This window comes from Pararge aegeria, chromosome 12, assembly GCF_905163445.1.
Source record: "Pararge aegeria chromosome 12, ilParAegt1.1, whole genome shotgun sequence".
Taxonomy (NCBI): Eukaryota; Metazoa; Arthropoda; class Insecta; order Lepidoptera; family Nymphalidae; genus Pararge; species Pararge aegeria.
This window is the reverse complement of record NC_053191.1, coordinates 5,711,350-5,730,118: the sequence shown is the minus strand read 5'-3', so window position 1 is coordinate 5,730,118 and position 18,769 is coordinate 5,711,350. Positions and strand designations below refer to the sequence as shown.

The following is an 18,769-nucleotide window of genomic DNA, read 5'->3' as shown; positions in this document are numbered from 1 at the left end:
CTAAATCTCTTGGTGGCACGTCTCTGCCGGTAGTGCGGTAGCTAGCAACGGCCGAAGCCTCTTGCCTTGTTAATAAACGTGGCTTAAAATTGGAACTCTGTTTTTTCACGAAAGAGGACAAAACACTGCTGAACTTATCCGACTTTATGCAACGTCTATTAATAAAGCCCCAAATGTAACGATAGACGGACCGAAGGACAAATAACAGTGTGATCCTTTAAGGGTTTCAGCGCACAAATCTTATGCCGAGGGTACAGTCGTTTTCTAAATTAGACATTCTTGAATTCGGAATTGCCAACAGATGACGCGGTTGAACAGTCCAATCTCATTATCATACATTAAAATTAATTATTGTAAAATCGCAAAGTTTTACTTCAAATAACATTGAAGTTCTACCTTACGCAAGATAAATTTGACAAAAGGGATTTCATCTCTCAGAGACTGTTCAATTGAACATCATTTGTGAATAACATTAATTATATTATATATTTTTAAAAGACTCCCGACTCAAAATCATTTCCTTTCAATATAGTATACATTATTTTACGAGTCAAACCCGTTTCATAACCATATTGAGGGAGTCGTGAAAAAGATGTAATCAGCCATTTTGTGGCAGCGGCCATCTTGATTCGATTTTCATCAAACATAGTTAAGAACTCTCCCGACTAATTCTCTCTCACCTTTTGAACTAAGAGACAAAATCAAAATCGGTTCAGCCGCTAAAGTGTTACGATGCCACAGGCAGAATACATACACTCACACACCCATATACACACACACTCGAGTTTTGCGTCGGGGGTGAAAACATATGAAAAAGTTTACTTGCGAGTAAAAGACAGAATAAGTACTTTCCTATATATATATTTAGTTTATGACAATAAGTCTACTATCCAACTTAGGTACAATCGGTGAATGTTTGCGTACATAATTTTCCAAAATGTCAGAATCTTTACCCACTGTGACCATGTTCTTTCCGTGTTCCTTAAGCATCTGAAAAAAATATATTAAATCTCTTTAAACTTCGACTTACAGAGAAATATCTTCCTATTAGAACTGTGTAATACCTATGTTCGCCTGGTTTATATTACTCATCTCGTTCTATTCGATCGTAGTCAGATTGGGTTTAATATGATTTATTTATTTATCAAGACCTGTTTGTAGCCTATCCTCCTTTTAAATGTATAGTTTTTGTTTTTAAAAAGCGGTGGCTTTTGTCACAGGGGTAGTTCATACTATCCTTAAAAGAAGGCTCCAGCCACAAACTGTTACAGTAATTTAATTTACCAAAACTAACTATTAAATCGGGGAAAAAGTTTATAGGTACCATTTTGTTCGATTACATTTTACCATCTTGTAGGAAGGATGATATTATCTCATTGCTATGGAAATTTTGGGACTTCTGAACAAAAAACCGCGACAAGTAGTTTTGGCAGTCCTCTCGTAACCTGATGTTAACCTGACAGTGCTTAAAGAATTCTGAAGAGACCGAAATAGGTGAAAATCTGAAGGTGCAAGGCCAGGTCTATACGGCGGATGCATTAACACCTCCCAGACTCAAAACTCAAACTCTCTTTATTTTTGCTGAGTGGCTAAAGATGTGTGAGGTCTAGCGTTGTCATGATGAAAAAGCACACTACTTCTTTTGATTAATTCCGGCCGCTTTCTCTCAACTTCTTGCTTTATTCTCATCAGTTGTTCGCAGTAGAGTTCAGAATCGATGGTCCTGCCTGGTGGTAACAGCTCATAATGAATAATGCTCTTCCAATCCCACCATACACACAGCATCACCTTGTTGCGAGTTAACCAGCCTTTGACCACGACCTTTTTCGCACGTTCTTGTCGTACATGATCCATTTCTCATGATCAGTTAGTTAGGTCTTCGGATACTAAATGTTTAATTTATACTTACGCCAAAGCCATTCTTGCCTCTACTAAGAAAACTGAGCGTTGTGACTTGATACTCCTTTTCTGGGTCCAATAATACGTATTCTTCGCCTTCCTTTATTAAAGCTTCCATAGTCAAATTATCAGTTAGATTTAATGTTAAACGTAGTCCTACAACAGAATAGTGAGCGACAACTGATTTTTAAGTTTTAAAATTGATTAGATTACGTTAAAGCAACAATAGAAATACACAATCTGTGATACGGGTTCTTGAGATACGGCTTGCTAACGGAAAACATAGTCATGTAGTGGAGACTTAGTTATAGAATCCCGTTGGCACCCTTCGGATACGGACTCGGATGGGCACCTTTGAAAAAGTAACATGCTGGGCAGTTTTTCGGGACTGTCGATAGAAGAGAAAACTAAATCTATGTACATATGTACAGACACAGAATTAGGAACATACAGTAACCATATATACGACTCAAAAACCACTCCACATTAGCAGTGTTTCTCGAACAGGTGGTTAGTCACTTCATTCATTTATCAGTCAAATTTTCCCCATTTTATGGTAAACGTTTACCATAAAATGGGGAAAATGGGAAAAGTTTGTGAGCTAGCAACTCTAGCTAGGACTCAATGCACAGCATTCAATAATGGCTGTACAGTATTGATACAAGTTATGGTGAGCGTTCGAGGCGATGTCGTGAGTTCCATGATTGATGTTCGCCCAAAAAAATGCTTAACTTCTTTAAGTTTTTAATGTGATAACTTAAAGTAAATTAATAAATTAGTTAATTTATAATAACTCCTTACCGGCTACTTGAGGCATCCACGGTCCTACAAATGGTTTCGCAACCCAGTAATTGGTCATACAGTTCCTGAAAGCATCTAATAAGTATTTGCCTTGCAGTGCGAATGTTGCTATTGAATTGGTGAACGGCATAACATTAATCAATTCTCCTCGCATTATATCTGAAACACAATACGAGGCTCCTATACAATTGATGAATTTGTTAATGACAAGGTAGCTTGGAAGCTAATTGAAAAATACTTAGTTTCTTGCCCCCCCCCCCCCCCCCCCCCCCCCCCCCTTCCCGGTAGAATCTGCTTTTCAAACCAAAGGCAGTAGAGTAACAACAAACAGACAAACTTGACGTTTAAAAAGTGCTTGTAAAATAGGCCTACTTGAAATTGATAAATTTATTAATTTTAATATAGAAAATAAAAAAGTAAGCATCTGCTTTATTATAATAGGGGTTTAATATTATAGGGTAGCAGATTGTGCAAAATGAAGATTAGTTGAACAGTTCTAATATTTCCACCTACCTCCTTCAGGGATTGATCCGCGCATCATGTTCCTCAACAAGAATGCAACATTTGTTAAGTTTGAAACCTTCATCTGCTTTGTCTGATGAAAAAATGTAAGACTAAGATTAATTTTTGACTAAAGATTGTCTTTATTTTCATAGTATAACTATGAAAATTAAGTTTAATTTCTGAGGATGCTCTGGTGTCGGAACAAAAAGTGCGTAGAGTGTGCATTACCGACGATGTGTTTGGCGTGGAGTGTAAATATTGAAGAAATTCTAAATTACACCGTACAGATTATCCTGCTTTTCGCGGAGTAAATTAAGTATTTCATTTCATGCAATTCTAAAAAGTAACGCCTTTTTCTATCCAATATTATTTAATTTTTTATCTTACTTTATTTTTTCTGGGCCGGTGACAGCCTAGGGCTTCGGTCTCGCTTTCGGGAGAACCGATTTCGATTCCCGGTTCGCACTTCTAATGGAGAATGCCGGAACACGGTTTCGTTTGGCGCCTCATTCAAATTGGTATCAAAAATTAAGTTTTTATTTTTAAAGAAAAACCTCTAAAACCCTAAGCCTTAACTTCGCTGGATAAAAAATCTTTTAATAAAATAACTTAGTGGTTCTTTTATTTCCGCCATCTTGTTTAAATCTCACAAAAAAATCAAAAGAGGTACGTCACTTGTGTACGTAAAAACAATAGAAAACGAAAAATACATATTTTGAACAGTACCATCAATCAGTAGGTAGGTACAATAATCGCATGTGTCAAAAATAACCTTAGTTCACCAACTTCATTTGCTTGTAACTCTGAAATCCGGCGAACTATAGTTTTAATGTGTTTGGTTATGTACTGTGATTATTAAACCCATAAATAAAATGAGATAAATTCCATGAAGGCACCTTATGAGTACTTCGTGAAACCAAATCCCATACTACGTCCGGCATTCTCCTTTTCGGAGTTTTTCGGAGAAATGTGCGTTTTAATTTAAAAAAATGAAAATATCACACAGTTTTCAATAGTGTTTTTAAAGGTGTGTGAAGTCTACCAATGTGGGTACTTTACCATGATGGTGGACAACGTCCTCAACCCTTCTCATTCTGTCTGACTCGTGTCTGTAGTGAGTAGGTCATGGATTGATGGTTATGATCGTTTATGGCTCTGCTTAGAAAAATATTTATTTCCAATGATAAGTAACTACAAGGCACAGGTCTCCTCTCAGAATAACTGCAGGGCAACTGTTGAATTTCTTGTCTGCTTCTTCTCGGTAAAATCCGCCTAGTAAACCGATAGTAGGGTCACAGGCATACTTGACGTTTCAAAAGTGCTTATATTAACCCTATTTGAAATAAATGAAATTTAAATTCTAGTATTTTAATTTAAATTGGCAGGTTTCCTCAATTTGTTTTCCTTAACCGTTAAAGTAAGAGATATTTAATTAATTAGTAAGGAACTCACAGCATCTAACAAGGCATCAGCAACGATGTCACCAATAGCACATTCCCCTGATCCACACTGCCTAGTGATAAGGGCCTCTCCAACGAATCCCACTTTTTCATTGACAAAAGAATGCAATTTCTCAGTGTAGGGTCTTAATAGTTCCTTTATTTCTGGATCTGTAAAATGTGTTGGAACATTTTTATTTGGTGGAAACATTAAAGGATCTCAGGAAAAAAACATTTAAAAACAAGCTGTAGTCCACCTTTACTGCGATTTTTCCACAGAATTCAGAAAATACATAATCCTCATTCAGCCTTTATTGTTTGCAGTGCATTGTGCCCAAAAACAGTTAAAACGCCCCGCGCACGTCTCACTTTACACCCGCGGAATGTTGCCAGCTCAGAAACTTTTTCTCATTTTCCATTTTTATGATGAACGTTTAGAATATTAGATGTAAAATAATTACTTTCAACTGCTAAATGGTCTGAAATAACTAAACGTTTCTTCTCTAAAGTAGAGTGGTTTTTGATGCCTTAATATTAGTCGTGTACACGGTTTTTGTATGTTCTTAATTCTGTGGGTTTTTCACATTGTGGGGTCCTCGGGGACCATTTTTTTAAATTGAATATAGTTGCCTATGTTACTTTCCATCCTTTTAACTCCATGCCTGTTTTTTTTCTAATTCTAAGGTTGCCTGGCAGAGATCGCTACTAAGGTTAAGGCGGCCTTTTGTATTCTGCTGCTATTTTTATGTTTCTTTTTTCTTGGAAATATATTTTACTTCATGTGGTGTACAAATAAAGAGTAATAATAAAATTAGTAAAATCATGTTGATTGGTTGCTTAGTTAGGGCGTCAAGCAAGGATAAAAAAACCCTTTCGCATTTAGAGTATTAGGAAGTAAGAATACAATCGTCGTCAGTACAGGTTAGAGAAATAACACAAAAATATTTGGGACTACCTCCTTAACGCAGTACGCTATGGCATTTAAATGGGACGCCACATTTTTGATAGAATAAAACTATCTATTATATATATAGTATAATACTCGTAGGATATATACTATCTAGTATATTTACTACAAGTATTTTTTGTCTGGTAGAAGGTTTCATCCGCGACTTAACACCTATTACTACTGAGAGAAAGAATGTGCTAACTTTCGTAACCTTACCATCTTTTAAATGTACTGATATACACTCTTCTATACTACTACGCATTACTTGTAGAGCTATATGGATGTATGTATACCCTGTATGAGGTCTTTTCGCATAAACATCGATTTTCTGCTAATAAGTTATTTATCTATTGTAATTTTGGCGTGTGCAACTAGCATACAAACATTCACACTATCACATTTATAATAAAAGTACGATTGAATTAAATGAAACAAACTAACTAAAACAATTTAAAATGCGTACCAAAAACCAGAGTGCTAAAACCTAGTATAATTAAATAAAATATCTTTACTTAACTAAGAAGATAAATTATGAAGAGACATACCTTCCGGAATGGATCTGTTAAGAAAGACGGGTTCGCCGCTAAAGTCTTTCAAGTTTCCCTTTTGGTCGAAGTATACGGTAAGATTGCCGAGATACTTCGTAAAACAAGCTGCAGTTACTATCAGCACCTAACGAAACAAAATATAAATAGGAATACTTAATTAGTAAAACTTGTTATTTTATATTTATACGTGGTTGGTTCAAAAATAACCAATTCACGATCAATGGACGTCCACTGCTGGACGTCCATTGGTTGACATGTTATAGGTTTTTTTTAGGAAGTTCCAAATACCACGGCTTGATGTCGTCCGTCCACCTCGTCGGGGGTCTACAAACGCTGCGTTTACCGGTGCGAGGTCGACATTCCTGCACCTTGGGACCCAACGTTTATTGGTTCTCCGACCTATGTGCTCCGCCCATTACCACTTTAGCCTCGCGACTCTTTGAGCTATGTCGGTAACTCTGGTTCTTCTACAGATCTCCTCATTCTTTCTCATTCCTGATCACGTACTCTATTCTCCAAGCATAGTTTTTTCCATCGCCCGCTGAGTGACCCTGAGTTTTCGTTATAAGATAAAGATAAAGAACCTACTCAAGACTGGTTAAAAAAATAATCACGTCAATAGGAGATATCGGCACCCAAGTAAAACATCTTAACCTAACCTCTAACCTCCCTTTATGAAATCAGTAAAATAGAAACTTAAGCTTTCTGCTAGAAACAAAATGTCACTTGGTTTGGTAATGAAAAATATAATTGTTTATCCGTTAGAAATAATCAATCAGGAAGTTTCACAGTATAATACCCGAACATGTTTCATGGAACCAGACTTATTGAATATAAAATTATTGACTCACTTCATGTTGCGGATTTGCTTCAGTTTTAACTAGCACAGGATATGGCCCTGCTACGAACTCCTTGCTTGGTGAATTTCCATTCCAGAGAAGGCTGTGAGAGTGCCCACCAATAATCAGATCGATATTTTCACCGACAGAGCTGGCTATTTTCCTGAATTACATTTTATACACAATTAACGCTTTTGTAATCGTATGCACGAACTTCTATTAAAACATTTAAGGGCATAAGTTACAACACAGTTTCACAACATATTCAACACCATGATATTTTATTCCCTAACGTTAAATGGATATTATGAGAAAATTTCAAGATTCATTTCATAAATCATGAGGTTATTGAAGTATATATCGGCATAAAGGATTCTTATGCACCCTAGTCAGACAGTTGACAGGTTTATTGCAAAATATGAGAGCCAGCTACTTTCTTTGCATTTAAATCACCGACAAGTCAACCGCATCGAATAAAATGCTATAAATTTAAAATATGCTCGAACAATTCTCATCTAGATGGTAATCGTTGCTGTAAAGTTAGAAGAAAGTTTAATGTGCAGTTTAAAGTGTACTTTCCTTTATAGTTTGACTCCTTTGTAATATTTAGATGTTTTATCTTTAAAATATTATTTTTATTATAATATATATTTATAATATATCCCAATAAATAAAAGTGATTTGGCTGCTATTTCAAAATAGTTGACTCCTATGATGTGAACGATCGTATATTACGAAAACAAAAACAAATAAAGGCAGACAAAAAGTTCTAACTGCTTTTCTGCCTGTCTGTATTTCCGCGTGTCTGATTATTTCGGCAGTGATATTAATAGGCCACATTGTATCCCAGGAATTTCAGCCTAAGGTAAAGGTTTACCCCTTATTATAAATAAGACCGTATGAAAGTTTTGTTGGTAAGTGTTAAAAAACTACAGTTTCATTAATTAATAAAAATATAGATTTAAATGAAAGTATAAGTTTCTTTTAAAACAACTTTTATAGAGATTTCGTTGAGGTTCTTTACTTACTTATCAACTTCAAGCCCACAATGCGAGAGCACTATTATAATGTCTACTCCTTCATCCGTCAAAATTTGGGCTTCTCTTTGTACTGTTGCTATTGGATCCAAAAACTTTACTTTTTCCGGATTTGAAGATGACTGTTAACATAAAAGAGCTAAAGTATAAGAAAGGGATAATATTATCTGCTGCGCAGGCTTCTTTGGTTGTCCATTGCTATGAACTGTTATTTCTTGTGACTTAATAAAATTAATGTAACATATAACGTGCCAGTGGCTTTCCATGTGGCAACCTCTAGATCTATGATGTGGCAGCATTAGTTGCACATGAATCGCAAAATATGGTTGTGGCCACTCGGTTAGAAAATCTAAGAAAAGTTACTCAATGTAAGATTTAATATCGCAGTCAAGAGTTTTATTTTTGTGTCACACAAAAATAAAAGCTATATATTTTGTATGCTAACGTTACCTTTACTTTATGCATACAAACTACTTACGTAACATACGTAAGACGTACGTAACAAGTTAAGACCCTTATGGGATAAAGGACTTATTTAAAATCTCGGTGTACAACGTTTTCGCAATGAAAACTTTATTCGTATAAAATTTGTTAATGCAATTTTAATTTTTACCTTTGTTTCTGTTGTTATAAGTCCAATTATTCCTATATTTCTACCTCTTCTTTTCAGTACAATATGTGGTTTGTATAACCCATTTAGGGAGGGTTCTAGTCTGGTGTCAATATTCGCTACTACAACAGGTGCTTGGAGTGCCGCAAGGTAGGGTGCTACTCCCGCTACACCATCATCAAATTCATGATTGCCTATGGTCTGGAATACAAATTAGAAATAAATTAGTAACACATAAATTATACTTTGCAATCTGTTGCCCGCTTCGTTTCTATTGTTTCGGCTTTTTTTTTGACTGTCACCAGGATGAAACGATATTTATGAAAAATTTCGTTAACATCGGTTTAGCTGTGAATCCGTGCATAGGTTACAAAGGCTACTTAAAAGTCCTCAAGGAACGCTACCCTGGTACTTTCCGGATAGAAAGTATCCTATGTCTATATGTGCTATCTCCAGAATGCAAGATATCTGCAGAACTTCAAGTCCGGTGCAGTAGTTGAGTCGAACATAAGTAACAAACAGACCGTTCGCATTTATAACATTATATAAACAACGTGTCATCGAATTACGAAATAATGTTGATGGATGATAAATATAATTTATAAGGATAAAAATAAAATGTAAACAAGTATATTTAATTTAACATACAAACGAATTTATAACATTTTTAAGCGTTTACTTATGACTATGCTACGCGACGCGTACTTAATAAAGTGACCGGAGTTTCATGATTTTAAAAGTAATAATTAAAATAATAGGGTTGTATCTGATTTCTTTCACTAAAAACTACGGCAGTTGTTTACCCACAAGTTATTAGGTTTTCGATTTCACAGATAAGTCACACGGACAGTACAAATGAAGCCTATGAAGTATTATTTCGGTTTTCATTTACACATTATATGTAGATAATCTATATTATGGATGTTTTGTAAACGTTCTAAAACACAAGGTTTGACAGTATATGATATAATAAAATCAAGAAAATATTGTGAAATTAGTTACATAAATCACAATGCTAATAATTTAATATTTTCAAGTCTAGAGAGTATTCATAATCTACTAATCACTGCTCTTGCGCAACCAAATGACGCAAATACCAACATGTTTTGTTTTCTTTCATCATCATCATTCTTGATAGTGATGATTATTGAAGAAAACATTACCGGTCCATTACAGGGCATAGGTCTCATCTCAAAATAGGATGAGTATAGGCCGCAGCTAACTACGCATGCCAGTTAGTGCGGAATGGTAAACTTCAGAAGTTCTTACGCCTTTGAGACGCTATACACAATTAAGGCATGCAGGTAATATCATGATTTTTTCCGTCTCGGTTAAATCCAGTAGCATTTAATTGCCTAAATTTATATCTATACTTAATATTATAAATAGGAAAGATTGATTTTGTTTGTTTATTTGTATCCAAAAGGCTCCGAAAGAAATGGACCGATTGTAACCATTTCTTCGGCAAAAGTTACGCTTAACTATCACAAAGTAACATGGGCTGTAATTTTAATAAGTGGAAAATTGCAATAATGTAATCCAAACTAGCAAAATTTAATTATTGGCATACGCCGAGAAAACTATTTATTTTTTATTTATTTATTTTTACTCTTTATACAAACAAAAGTACAGAAGAAGAATAAAAAAAACACAGACAGAAGAAGTAAGTATACAAAAGGCGGCCTTATCGCTTTGTAGCGATCTCTTCCAGGCAACCTTAGGATAACTATTTATGATATATAAAAAATATTTATCACATACTTAATTAAAGTACCTACAAAAAAGTCCGCAAGAGAATGTCTAACTATCATAGTTAATTCACCATAGCAGCTTTTGTAGATCTAAAATTTTAATAGATCACCGATAGAAACAAAAGTGGGTTATATTTGTATCGTAATACCAAACGCGGACGTAGTTACGGGCAACAGCTAGTCACATGTAACTCCGAATACTTAGAGCTGCGTACCGGGGATCGAAATCGGTTCTTAGTTTTCAAGGCCGACGTCTTACCCACTGCGCTATCACTGCTTCGTTTCCTTTACGAGAAGCGAAAACATAGATAGGCCTAGTTATATAGGCTCTCCAGCAATGCAAGCAAGCATAGTCCTCAATATAGCAAGTTCTAGAAGATAATCTTATTCAAGTGTTTCTTTACAGATTAAATACATAAACATAAAAGTTAATGTGTCGAGAATTCCGACTACGTTTCCGTGCAATATTTGCTCTCTCTTAACAAAAACTTGGATGTGCCTTTAATCTTAACATCATACTTCATAGCAGATTCAGTAGCATCAGAAGTAGCGGTGTAAAGAAAAAAAATAAACACAAAAACATATCCAATAGCTAATTATAGATAGTAGTTCTATTCATCGATTTAGAGAAATCGATCGAATGAAATGGTCAAGGCTTCTTACGAAAAATGACAGTTTAATTAAGACGCGGTTCATATAGTCAAGCGGCTAACTGTTTTGTGATTAATAGTTACAATTTTAAATTGAACTATTTCAACGGAAAGACATTACTATTCCTAAGATATATTATGTTTTGACTATTTTAACCGACTTCAAAACAGTGGGAGATTCCCTCAGGTTCACAGGTCTTCAAAATATTAAGTTTGATGAACTATGAACGTACACTCGCTCTCAGTGATCATCGTTTGTAATATAATATAGCTAAATACAGACTAATATTATAATTTTATTTGGTTTACTAAATCTGTTCAAGACTTGAATTTTAAATATAACACGCCAAGGTTGTCCGATTGTGATCGGCACGTTCAATATAAATATTGTTAAATGATACCTACCAAGTACTTCATTCAGATCGAGCAATGAATATACCAACTGTTGCCCGCGACTTAAGACGCGTTCTTTTTGTTTTGTTTTTAAATGCTGCAGGACCCATTTTATATTTTCCCAGGATAAAAAGTGACCGTCTCCTGGGTTTTTTTATCCCTCTACAAGTAAGCCCTTGACTGCAATCTCACCTGGTGGGAAGTGATACTGCAGAGATTGTAACTAATATCTAACCTTTTAGGGAACATGGCAGTTATATCAAACCCAAATTCTTATTTGGTTTCTACGGGACATCGCTTAGCGGCACGTCTTTATCATTAGGGGGGTTACTAACTACGGGTAAAGCCTCCCAACAGACCAGAGAAGATAAAATTAAAAAAACCCAAATTGCCCCTGCTGGGAATCGAACCCGGGACCTCCAACTTAAAACCACAGCTGCGCACTCTCACCGCTGCGCCAGTGAGGTGTAACTCTATTAAATTTTAATAGGATGGGTTATCTCTTGTACCGTTCTGGATACATAGGTAACGAAGGCTATTTTTGAAAACACCGCTATAATTTTTCCGGGATGAAAAGAAAGCTATGCCCTAGGACGCGATGTACGAGTATAATGTCACATCCAAAGCGGTGCGTGGTTAAACCGGGAAAGATAACAAAAAAACAGACAAACTTTCACCTTTATAATATTATTAGGTTAGGTTAGATATGCCACGTGTTAGAGGGGGGTAGATGCACCATGGCGACTTTCCATCTTGTCTTCTAGCCACTTCTGTATAAACCGCACCTAACACAGATATTTTATTAAACGGTCTTCTATTAAACCGACAGTGTAAAAAAAACAGGATTGTTTAACTAAAAATACTTAAAAAGTATTTTTAGTTAAACAATCGTTTTTCGTCACTGGCCAAAATAGCGTTTTATGGCGATTTTAAAACCAGTATATAATTATAATTTATTTGAATACTAACATGAGCATCATTGGGTAGCATATTGATAAACTTCTGCGTTATATTCCATTTCAGCAAAGTGTACCAGTAGGTCCCCTGGAACGTATCTCCAGCATTCAAGAGTAAAGCGCCAGGCTTTTCTTTGAGCAAAGTTTTAATCTCGTAGTATAAACGAGCGTAGCCTCCTAAACACGACGTATCGTTTGATGTGCATACTGGATATGATATTGTAGTTTCTTCAAATCTGGAAAAAAATACGTTAACTGTTTAAAATTAGAAGCTTAAGAACGAGATGACGTTTAACAATTATTTCTTTAGCATGGTTATCATCATGACGTTGCCTTGTTAGTTTAGAAATAAATACCTAAGTATTTTTTTTTAAATTATGCTTTTGTTTCTCAACAATAGTAGACCCGAAAAAAACTCGTTGTTGTAAAATTAAAAGGGAAGTTCAAAGTGGCTAAATAAAATGTCTATTCTAATTTCATGGATCGAAAAGCAGAAAAATACATTATCTAAATCATAATAGACATTTATCTAGTTTCCTATCCTTTATCAAAGTCAACGCTCATGCTTTTAGGAAGAACATTTTTTTTATGTTTTTAAAACAACTGGCTCTCCTGCTGTCATGAAATGTCATATGTTTTCAGCAAAACGGTTTGCGATTGTTGCAATGCCGTGCTGTTCATCTGTCCCTCCTTCAATACGTCTGTCCTCTATCAGCGGACCTCAGCACTCTGCCCGGATAAAAATTCTGTGTCCATCTCCAGGATGCAAGCAATATAATACGTGCTACATTTCACCATGATCCAACACTTGTGTTTGTTTATTTGTTACAAACAAATAAACAAACACACCCTTTTGCATATAAACTATTAGTACATAGTGTAATATAATCTTTGAGTGCTTGGACTATAATAACAACTTATTAGTAGGGAAAAAATGAACCAGGAAGTTTATAATAACAATGTCTGCAGTCTGCACTAATTTCATGGATCAGAAGACATAGGAAATAGAAAAAGAAGTTATCAACATAACAATAGATATGATTTATCTCATTTATATTTTATCAAAGAGGATACTTCATCGGAAGTGTATTTTTTGGACATTTTGTAAGATCTGTTGATTACGTGATTACAAAGTAGCGTCCGTGTCATAAATCTTTCCTGTGGTGATTCATCATCACAGGAAAGATTAGAAGTGTTTATTTATATTAGAAGTGTTTATTTATATTATTCATAAAATATTCATCAGTCATCTTAGTACCCATAACACAAGCTACGCTAACTTTGGGGCTGTTGGCGATGTGTATATTGTCGTAGTATATTTATTATTTTATTTATGTATCATCACCATCTATCCAATGCTAAGCATACGTCTTTCTTAGGGATTCCAAAATTGTTGATCTCGGGCTGTTTGTAACAGGCAAGCATCTCGTTTGATGTTGTTTGTCCAATCGTTGAGGATCGACCAATGCTGCCTTTACCGGTATGGGGTCGTCATCCCAACACCTTGGGACACTACCATCTACCATCACAACTACCATTACTAAGGGCCACTTCAGCTACGCGAATCGTTAATTATTTCGGATCTTAACCTAACTAATATTATAAATCCGAAAGTATGTTTTTCTGTTTCCCTTCATTAAATCCCCTAACTGAGCAACCAATTTTGGCGTGGATTAGGTAGAAGGAGCAAGAGTACTTTTGTCCTCAAAACATCAAATTACAAAGTCAGTCTATGCTACATAAAATTTAATCATTATTAGCAGTCCCTAAAGGTAAGACAATCTTGTACCTAACGTATATTATTTAAATATTTTCGATGTTGTTGCAATCAAACAAAATTTCAATATTTGGACCTAAAACTTGACGACATTTTGATGTGGGCGGAATATAAATCAGGCCCTCAGCTTTCTAAATTATGCTTGAATTGAACCTTTTAATTAAAGCATATACCTACATGTGGTGCTTCTCACCGATTATGTTAATGTTTTGGTTATGGTGGATAAGGTTACTATAGTGAAAACTGAAACTTTCGTTATACAAATATACCATTTAAAGACCCTTCGATTAATGAGTACATACTAGTTTCTCCATCCCTTTTTAATATCCACTATAGGGTACGGGTGTCCTCTCAGAGTGGGAAGGGCTAAGGCCGTTGTCTACCACGCTGGTCAAGTGCGTATTGGCAGACAAATTTACTTACGATGTTTTCCCTCACCGTTAAAACAAGCAAAATTAAAAAAGAGACTGTTTAAAAACAAGTGGGAAAAAGTCAAATAAAATAAATGGTGGAGTTTTTTTAAGTCTTCTTCTTCTTAGTCGTTTCAGTCTTGACAGACTGGTCGTGGTCGTTATCTGGGTTTTGTGGCTCGCTTGACAATACTTCGCCACTCTTCTCTAACGGTTGCCTTTCTTGCGCATTCATGTAGAGGAGCCTCGATGTTGGCCTTCACTTGGTCCGTCCATCTCATCGGTGATCTTCCGCGTGCTCGGGTACCTTCTACTTTACCTTGAACCACAAGTCGCTCAATGGACACGTCATTACGCCTGGACACGTGACCGAAGAAACTAAGAATTCGCACTTGAACTGCAGAAGAAAGGCGCTGTGAGTTCGTCTAGAATTGATTGTTTTTTAAGTAGCTGTATGAAAATGGGTAAAGACTAAACACGTTTGATATGGACAGGGAGAGCATTCCATAATCAAACAGCTTCAATTGAAAAATAATGGGAATAGAATGATGCAGTGCGAGGAGGTAGTTTTAAAATAAATTTATCTTCTAGACGGAGACAACGACAGTGTGAATCACTGAGGAACTCAAACCGATCTTTGAGATAAGGATTAGGATCGATTGAATAGAACATGTTACAAGAAAGAAAGAATATGAGTATTCCTACGAAGGCTAATTGGACGCCACTCAAGTTTGCCGCGTAATTCTGAAACATGATCATACTTGCGAAGTCCAAATAACCGACCGAAAAAACCGTATATATACAAAGATTTTGAATGCTTACTTAATGGCTCCACACATGCGTCAAGATAGCAAGTATCACTATAATCAAGTATTGGCAAGAGGAGAGATTTCGCAAGTGAAATTTTAGTAGGTATGGGCAGGAAGTTACGAGTACTAAGTCGCCGAAGAGGGCCGACAGCTGTACACTTACTGTATTCAACCCAATGTTTAACATCTTACTGTATTCAACCCAATGTTTCTACTAATTTATTGATGGACCTAGGAAAGAAAATTGACAAAAACAACACCAAGATTTCTTACTGTGTCACTATATTTTAATGGAATCCCGTCTAAAAAACTTAGGGATACTTGGCCAATCAATGCGTAATACCAGCTTTGAACTGCCTATTATAATTACTTGTGTTTGAGACGGGTTTACATTAAGCCCGTAAGGTTTACTCCATTGTACTCCAGCATCTAAGTCCTTATTCACTTTTGCTATCGTTATAGGTATATCTTATAGCTTTGACTGAGCATAAATCTGGATATCGTCTGCATACAGGTAGTAGAAAGAAGAAGATCTATCTATTTATTCATTAATTATTCTCAGTCTATAAATGATCTACGCCTGGGCACTGGCTTTCCATGTCAAGCTACTCCAATTTGGTTTGGTGGATTGTAACGTTAATATCTGGAATTACCGGACAGATTTGAAAATACTTCGTTTGCATTTTAACATCACGCTACTTGCGACAATTGAAAGCTGAGAGAAATAATACCGTGGGTGGGAGATGCGGCGATGCAATGGAAGATGAGAGTTTTGTGGGAAAAATGTAGCATTGGAAGTTTTAGATACGCGTACAAAATCGCGGAGGACCGGAAGTAGATAACTAATACATGTCATTCAGGTTGTAACGCTTATGTATAGCTGCAAACACATTACATTATACATTATTATAATTGGATTTAAAGTTTTCATTTCACAATATTCAGCCTAAAAAAAAATTTTGTTACGTCGCGATAAAGGGACAAACTTGATTTTTCAGAAGAGCCTGTAAGAGCTTCTTGAAATAAAGATCACAATTGCTGGATGAGCAGTTTCAGGCAAGGACTTCTGTATGTCAGGCTTAGGTTAGAATTATTTGCCTTATTGCTCAATCTTAGAATATTTGCAATTCTCAAAAAATGCAAGGTAATAAAATCTACTGAAAAATATATTAAAAAAAAACTTCGACTTCGAATTTTCTATAGAAAATTTTAATTAAATTTATAAAAAATTAAACCTACATTCAATATCGGTTAATTAAAATAAACAACAGTTTTTGATATTTGGTTGGTTTTCCTACTAATCGTACCTACCTAATTATTTTGTTTTACCGCCTTCGCTTAAGTTTAGGTACTGGACATTGCTTCGTTTAAGTTTAGGCCGAGGACCGTGTATTGTGGGACTCCCTACAAAAGACCTATGTCCAGCAGTGGACGTCGATTGGTTGACATGATGATGATGACTGGACAATGCAGCATAGACTGAATAATACAGCATAGCGACCGAAGAGTAGTTCACAAACACTAAATGTATTATGAGTTTGCAGTCCTTTAAAGAAGACCAGGAGTTAAAATTTTAAAAGAAAACCAGACAATATAAAACGATAAAAATGAATTTGCATTCAACATTATGGTTGATTTTTATGTTCGAAACTATTTCGAAACCAGACGACAATATGGCATTATCCATACTAATACTATAAATGCGAAATTATGTTTGTTTGTATCCTACTTTACGCCTTAATTAAGTAACCCATCAAAATGATTTTTGGCATAGAATTATTTCAAAGGACGGTGAGTATAATTTTTTAATGTTTTATAGAGCTGGACGACGTCTGTCTGCATGCTTTATATACTTAGCTTTAATTACAATCGCACTAGGAAGCCTCATGATTCGCCCATATGACTTTAGAATATATTATAAAATCTTAAATGCTACAATTAACAGTCCTCAACTATTTTTTGACCAACTTTTTAATTCCTTTTAAAATCTTTTAGTTTAAAAACTTTTAGTTCCTGTCCGTTACCTACTGAAGTATCCCACTTTGTCCCCCATTCCGTAGAATTGTCCTCGGTGCTAATTCTCCTCTCTCAAGATTTTTAAGACCCTGAACCACAACCTGAAAACCCTGAAGCCTGAAGCACTGTCATTGACATTAATAATCATCCATTGTGCAAATTGCGATGTAAGTTATTCTTACCTAAGTTTAAATTTAGAATTATTTTCCTTACTTTTAATTTTAGACTAGTTTACTTAGTTAGTAACATTTATTATTTGTAGTTACATTTTGTTAATGTAGCGTTTGGATAGGACTTTTAAACAGCTGTTTATAATCAAACATTTCCTTACCTCGCGTAAAATAAAAATAGGAACGAAACCCACTGTCCATGTAGGTACTTCAACACAGCTGTTCATAATCGAACACTTCCTTGCCTCGCGTTAAATAAAATTAGAAACGAAACCCACTGTCCATGTAGGTTCTTCAAAACAGCTGTTCATAAACGAACACTCCCTTACCTCGCGTTAAATAAAATTAGAAACGAAACCCACTGTCCATGTAGGTTCTTCAAAACAGCTGTTCATAAACGAACACTCCCTTACCTCGCGTTAAATAAAATTAGAAACGAAACCCACTGTCCATGTAGGTTCTTCAAAACAGCTGTTTATAATCAAACACTTCCTTACCTCGCGTGGAAATCATTGTAATGCACTATATCCAATCTAAATAAATCATTCTTTAACGATGCGCCGTCCACATAAACACTAACTATAGACAAAAATATCACAAACAATTTATACATTTTTTAAATTAACTTTTTTTTTATTTGATTATAATTATCACATGATCTGGTATCGTAATATAATACGTAACCACAAGACGTGAGGTCGAACTGAGTGATTAAGTACTACTAAATACAGCGCGTGAACTCACTATAATAGTCTGTCTAGATGGTAAGGTTATGGTCGCATCACACCTGGTCTCACGGCCATCACACCAGTATGTCAAGGTCTATAGAAGTATAGCTATAGGAGGCTAGGATTCAGGAGCGCAGATTTTAAGTGATTAAGTAGGTAGTAAACGGTGGTAGCCCAGTGGGTCGGACTTTCAGTGCGCCGAGTTCAAATCCCAGCACGCACCTCCCACCTTTTTATTTTCAAGTTTATATAAATATGTTACTTTTAATTTATATCTATCATTTATTCGTTTTCATTTTTTTTTCTTTATTCTTAACAATGCTTAAAAATAAAATAGAAAACACTATTAAAAATTTATAAAAAAAACATCTAAACTTAATTAATTATTATTATAGTTGTGGGTTTATTTAGTTAGTTTAGTAGTACCTATTCGTTTTATTGCTGTATTTTTTTAATTTTTGTTTTTTGTGATTGTGTTTGTTA

General features: G+C 35.3%; 1 protein-coding gene across 1 annotated transcript; it reads right to left on the bottom strand.

The window, feature by feature from the left end:
- Window positions 1–841: 841 nt before the first annotated feature.
- On the bottom strand, window positions 842–18,286 carry LOC120628055 (apyrase-like). Its single transcript, XM_039896250.1, has 11 exons — window positions 18,056–18,286; window positions 12,390–12,612; window positions 8,630–8,827; window positions 8,008–8,138; window positions 6,992–7,142; window positions 6,138–6,264; window positions 4,657–4,814; window positions 3,214–3,295; window positions 2,701–2,859; window positions 1,910–2,055; window positions 842–990 (listed from the first exon to the last, which is right to left on the bottom strand). The coding sequence occupies exons 1-11, from the start codon at window positions 18,169–18,171 to the stop codon at window positions 865–867; spliced, it is 1,617 nt and encodes a 538-aa protein (XP_039752184.1). The 5' UTR covers window positions 18,172–18,286; the 3' UTR covers window positions 842–864.
- Window positions 18,287–18,769: the final 483 nt, after the last annotated feature.

Coding starts and splice junctions, on each gene's coding strand:
- LOC120628055 (XM_039896250.1), bottom strand. CDS start 18,171: ATGTATAAATTGTTTGTGATATTTTTGTCTATAGTTAGTGTTTATGTG. Junction 8,828..12,389: donor TGCTACCCAATGATGCTCAT/GTTAGTATTCAA, acceptor TTTGTATTCCAG/ACCATAGGCAATCATGAATT. Junction 6,265..6,991: donor AAGCAAATCCGCAACATGAA/GTGAGTCAATAA, acceptor TTGTTTCGTTAG/GTGCTGATAGTAACTGCAGC.